At 47.6% G+C, this 4,665-nt stretch overlaps 1 protein-coding gene across 1 annotated transcript in view; it reads right to left on the bottom strand.

The window, feature by feature from the left end:
* The window catches only part of LOC115297839 (integrin alpha-D-like), a 5,766-nt gene extending 1,633 nt beyond the window's left edge, over nt 1-4,133 (bottom strand). Inside the window, exons 1-7 of the mRNA XM_029945982.1 lie at nt 4,007-4,133; nt 3,202-3,347; nt 2,524-2,677; nt 2,277-2,427; nt 2,005-2,078; nt 309-438; nt 50-192 (exon numbers count right to left, since the gene is read on the bottom strand). Of these exons, the coding sequence (XP_029801842.1) occupies nt 50-192; nt 309-438; nt 2,005-2,078; nt 2,277-2,427; nt 2,524-2,677; nt 3,202-3,347; nt 4,007-4,120 (912 nt within the window). The 5' untranslated portion in view covers nt 4,121-4,133. The remainder of the gene's footprint in view (nt 1-49; nt 193-308; nt 439-2,004; nt 2,079-2,276; nt 2,428-2,523; nt 2,678-3,201; nt 3,348-4,006) is intronic.
* Between the last annotated feature and the right edge of the window lie 532 nt (nt 4,134-4,665).

The following is a 4,665-nucleotide window of genomic DNA, read 5'->3' as shown; positions in this document are numbered from 1 at the left end:
CTCCATCCCTGGAGACCCTGCCACCCTCAGTGTCCACTCTATACCCAACCTGGGTCCCTGCAACTTCAGCCTTTGGTTTCCATCGTCCAGACTCTTGGGTGAAGATGACAACCTTCCCAGTATGCTGATGGCGGGGAGCCCCCAGGATCAGGCTCTTCACCCCCTTCCCAAAGGCCAACTCGGTGGAGTAACCTGCGTGGGAGGGGCAGGCCTCAGCACAGAAGCTTCCACCCCATCTCTTGAGCTCCTGCCCTTTCCAGGATGCTCATCCCCTCCCATCTGTGTCCCCAACCACAGCTTTTTCTCACCCAGGTAAGAGTCCCTCATGTCCACATTCTCTTGAGACATGCTGATGAAAGTGGGGCTCACATTTTGGGGGTACAGGAAGGCACCTCCAGACCAGCTGAAGCTCCCCACAGCCCCCAGAACTGGTCCATCCTGGGAGGAAAGGATTCCAGGGCTAAGCAGATTAAAGTCAAAACAAGGCAGCCTACTCCAAAGCAATGCCTGCCATTGACTCCACTCGTTATCAATATAAAAAAATTCTCTTTTATTGCCCCAGTCCTGTCCAGGAGCTTCAACCCCTGACTCCTAGTGTCTCTCAGTCCATCCGCAGAGCCGCTGTTCCAGTAAGTCCCATGTCTTCTCACCCACTGCCTCCTATCCTGTTCTCCGCTCTATCCTCCCCGATGTTAGGTCTCCTCAGACCAAAGATACAGCAATCACCCAGCTGGCAACCCAAGATGGCTCCTGTCACCAAGCCCCTGGGGATGGCATCCCAAGTCCTCCCCATCAAAGCCGTGGAGTTGCTCTATGTTTTAAACCCATTGGGGCTCCTGGGTGGCTCTGTCAGTTGAGCGTTCGACTTTGGCTCAGGTCATGATCTCACGGTCTGTGGGTTCAGGCCCCACATCAGGCTCTGTGCTGACAGCTCAGAGCCTGGAGCCTGCTTCAGATTCTGTATCTTCCTCTCTCTCTGACCCTCCTCTGCTCATGCTGTCTCTCTTTCAAAAATAAATAAAACAAAACATTAAAAAAACTTAATAAATAAATAAATTAATTAATTTTAAAAGCCCATCAAGTGTTTGACTTGGACACCTCTCTCTTCTCTCTTTCTGGGACTCAACTCCCCTCTTGGAAAGAGTCATCCTCAAAGCCACCTCCTCTGGACGGTCCTACTTGGCTCCCTCAGGAGTGATAGGCTCCCTCAGGAGTGATAGGTGTTTCTTAATCAGCATACTTTGCTTATTGCCTTTCTAAACTTTTGACTATGGAAAATTTAGAATACATACAAAAGTAGAAATAAATGCATAATGAACTCATAAGGACCCAGGCTAAATGATCAATTCATTACCAACTTCAATTCATATCTATGTCCCTCCAACTCACCCTCAAAACTCTTTTGAAGAAAATCTCTCTGGATATTTGAACACACATCTACTTTCACATAAGTCTTGCTCTCTTGTTATTTCTTTAGTTTGCATGATCTGGCCTTTCCCATCTCTTCACCCACGCCTTCCATGCTGCCCCTCACTCACTCTGCTTTAGCTATGCTGTCCCTTTGATCTCTCTAGTCCCCTAACTGTGTTCATGCTTCAGGATCTTTGCCCTTGCCTTTTCCTCTCCCTGGAGCAATCTCTCCCTAGGGTTTTCCAGGTCTAGCCCTATCTCATCATCACCCTTAGTGATTATTCCTCAGGCCTCCTCTGCTCACATCTCCTGCTCTGTCCTAACACCTAGCACAATCTGAAGATCTATTGCTTGTGTTTATTGTCTCCTCCCACTGGACATGTGCTCTGTGTGAGAGCAGGAACCTTGGTTATCCTGTTCTCTGCCGTACTCCGAGCACCTACAGACACTGCCTATACGCCTCAATCCAAACAGTGACCTTGAGGACAGGATCCACTTCTTATTTACTTCTGGGTCCCAGGTCCGAGGTCCCAGCACACGGTTGGCCCAGGATTGGGGCCTGAGACCTGTTTGTCAAGTACATGCTCCACTCACCATTGTGAGCACTGAACTGAAGCCTTCTTGTGACATCTCATGCTGGAAGGAGCTACTTGTCCTCGACTGGGTTCCTGTGGGAAAACAGGTCACTTAGTCTCTGGGGACATTGAGACCACAAGGACTCAGAGTAGAAGAATAAGGAGTCTGGGGCTCAGGTTCTGGGGCACCATTTTGGGTGCCTTATGAATAGGGAGTGACTCTCAGAACTGCAGGGAACAACTGGATCTGGAACAGTTAGATTCCAAGACCCAAGCTTGCTCCACATTTACCCTCCACTGCAAAGATCTTCTCCTGCAGCTGCACCTGGACGCTTCTGAGTGCTGCAAAGTTGTCCACCTTGAACACATGATCCTGAGAGGGCAATGAAGCAATGGTGTTGAGCTCCTCCTTGGCGGTGGGTTCCTGGAAAGCATGTCCCACCTGTGGCAGAGAGGCAGCTGAAGAGGAGCCCACCAGCCTTTCTGGCTGGGTGAGATGCAGCCTCAGTCTAAGGGTGCTGTGAGGATGAGGACGTACCCCAATGGCATAGCGAGTGACGCCAGCTTTCTCTGCCTGGGGGATGACGTCACTGTATTCCAGCGGGTCTTTGTATTTCTGCCCATCTGTGATGACAATGAGGATCTTCTTGGCACTTTCACGGGCACCATTCTTACCATGAAATAGTTCTTTCCTGTCAGAAAAGAAAGGGAGTTGACTCTCCTGAGATGAAATTGATTCAAGAGAAATAATTTTTAGTGCTAGAAGCTCATCTGGAGAGACTGGGGAATCCTGGTGTCCTCAGACTGTGTCATGCATGACCTGCATATTATCTCACATAATCCTTACAACCAAGTTCTATGTTTGTCCTCATATTGCAGTTATTTGAGACCTAGAGTCAGTAACTCCCAGGGTTTCCCAGGTCATCAGCTTGAGCCAGAATGAGAACTCAGATGATCTGATCCAAAGCCCATATCTCTGGCTGCCCCAGGTGGAATCCAAGCCCAGCCAATCCAAGGCCACACGAAGAGGAAACACACTGCCGAGGAGTCCCATCCTATATCTGGGGAACACTCCATGGAGAACTCTGCCCAGAGATCCTCACTCCCTTTAAACACCCTTTCCTCAGAGCTTCCCACAGTCCTGGAGAAGGGCTGTGAAGACGGCATGAGGAGGTGATATTGCAGTGTGTCCACATGCGGCAGAGGGGGAGCTTACACCACTGTCCGGATGCCTGTAGCTGTAAACGTCAGGCCATTCAGTTGGACAATTGGATCCACCAGACTCCGAGGGCTTGGGCTGCTCTGGAAGTCGGTGAAGGTGAAGTGGATCTGCAGATGGTTGGAGTACTGCATCAGGGAGAACTGCAAACGCCAAGGAAAAGGTTCTTTGAGCTCAAGAGTTTTTTTTTTAATAAACGTTTATTTTTGAAGCATGGATTTATAAACAATTTACATGTGTTTTTTTTTGAGGCTAAAACACAGGGGGAAATTAGTCCTAAAGGAAAACTAGAAAATCAAAACCAAATATTGGTTCTTTCATACTTTGGCTATATTGCAATATTTGTTAAAATAGGATTTTTTAAAACTTCCATAACATATGAAATCAACTTTTAGGCTATATTTGATTTCTCAAGAATTCATGCACACATATACACTAATTAATGAGAAATAAAATGATAAGATAAGTCATGAGTTGCATGGAAAACACAACAAAGAAATTATTTGGCCAAGTTATCTTCAGTCTAATTTCATAGCAAAACTCTTTGCAATCCTTTCAATGTTTTATAACAGTAAAACAAAAAACCTATATTTTCTAAACCTTATGAGGACATATTAAATGCCACATGGTAATTTTCTCGGGTAAGGGCACACATCAGCCCCACACTAAGACCCTAGCCTTATCATGGCACAGGTCCACTGAGTCCATCCCCACCAATGCCAGGCCTCCTACTAGGTTGGTCCTCCCCAAAGGCAGTCACCACCCCCCAGCACTCCCCAGGTCCTGGGGACCCAGTCTTCACCAGCGTGTTGGTGCCCTTAAACTGTCCCATCACAGCTATGACAAAGTCCTTCATCTGCTTAAAGTCGTCTTGGTCAATACTGCCGGAGCCATCAATCAGGAAGACAATGTCCATCTTTTGACTTGGACACTCTGGAGAGAAGGAAAAAGGTTCAGAGATGCTTGAATGGGGCCCAGCCATCTCCCAGAGTCCAGAAAGTGTAATTCTTGATCTAGGAATCGTTTCCTACCAAGTTTCCAACACCCTCCACAGAAAAGGCCAGAATCCACTGCCCGAATATTAAGAAACAAAACAAAAAGGGACTTTGCCAGAGACAGAGACAGAGACAGAGACAGACAGAGACAGAGAGAAATAGGAAAACAGACTCTCAACTATAGATAACAAACTGATCCTTTCCAAAAGGGAGGTTGGTGGAGGGATGGGTTAAATAGGTGATGAGGATTAAGGATCTACTTCCTAGTGCTGAAATGCCACATCCCTTACCCTGGCTGCACTGACATCCAAGACAGGTCACGGTGTCCCCAAGACTCCTGGACACCCTTCCTCCACTCTCTCTGTCCTCTCTGTAGACTCTGCTCTCACAGTTTTATTGAGAGGTGTTCTGCTGCTATTTCACCTTTCCCTGGCATCATGGCTTCTCTGGTCCAAAGCATTGCTCT

This window comes from Suricata suricatta, chromosome 8 (assembly GCF_006229205.1).
Source record: "Suricata suricatta isolate VVHF042 chromosome 8, meerkat_22Aug2017_6uvM2_HiC, whole genome shotgun sequence".
NCBI lineage: Eukaryota > Metazoa > Chordata > Mammalia > Carnivora > Herpestidae > Suricata > Suricata suricatta.
This window is presented reverse-complemented; position numbering and strand designations above follow the sequence as displayed.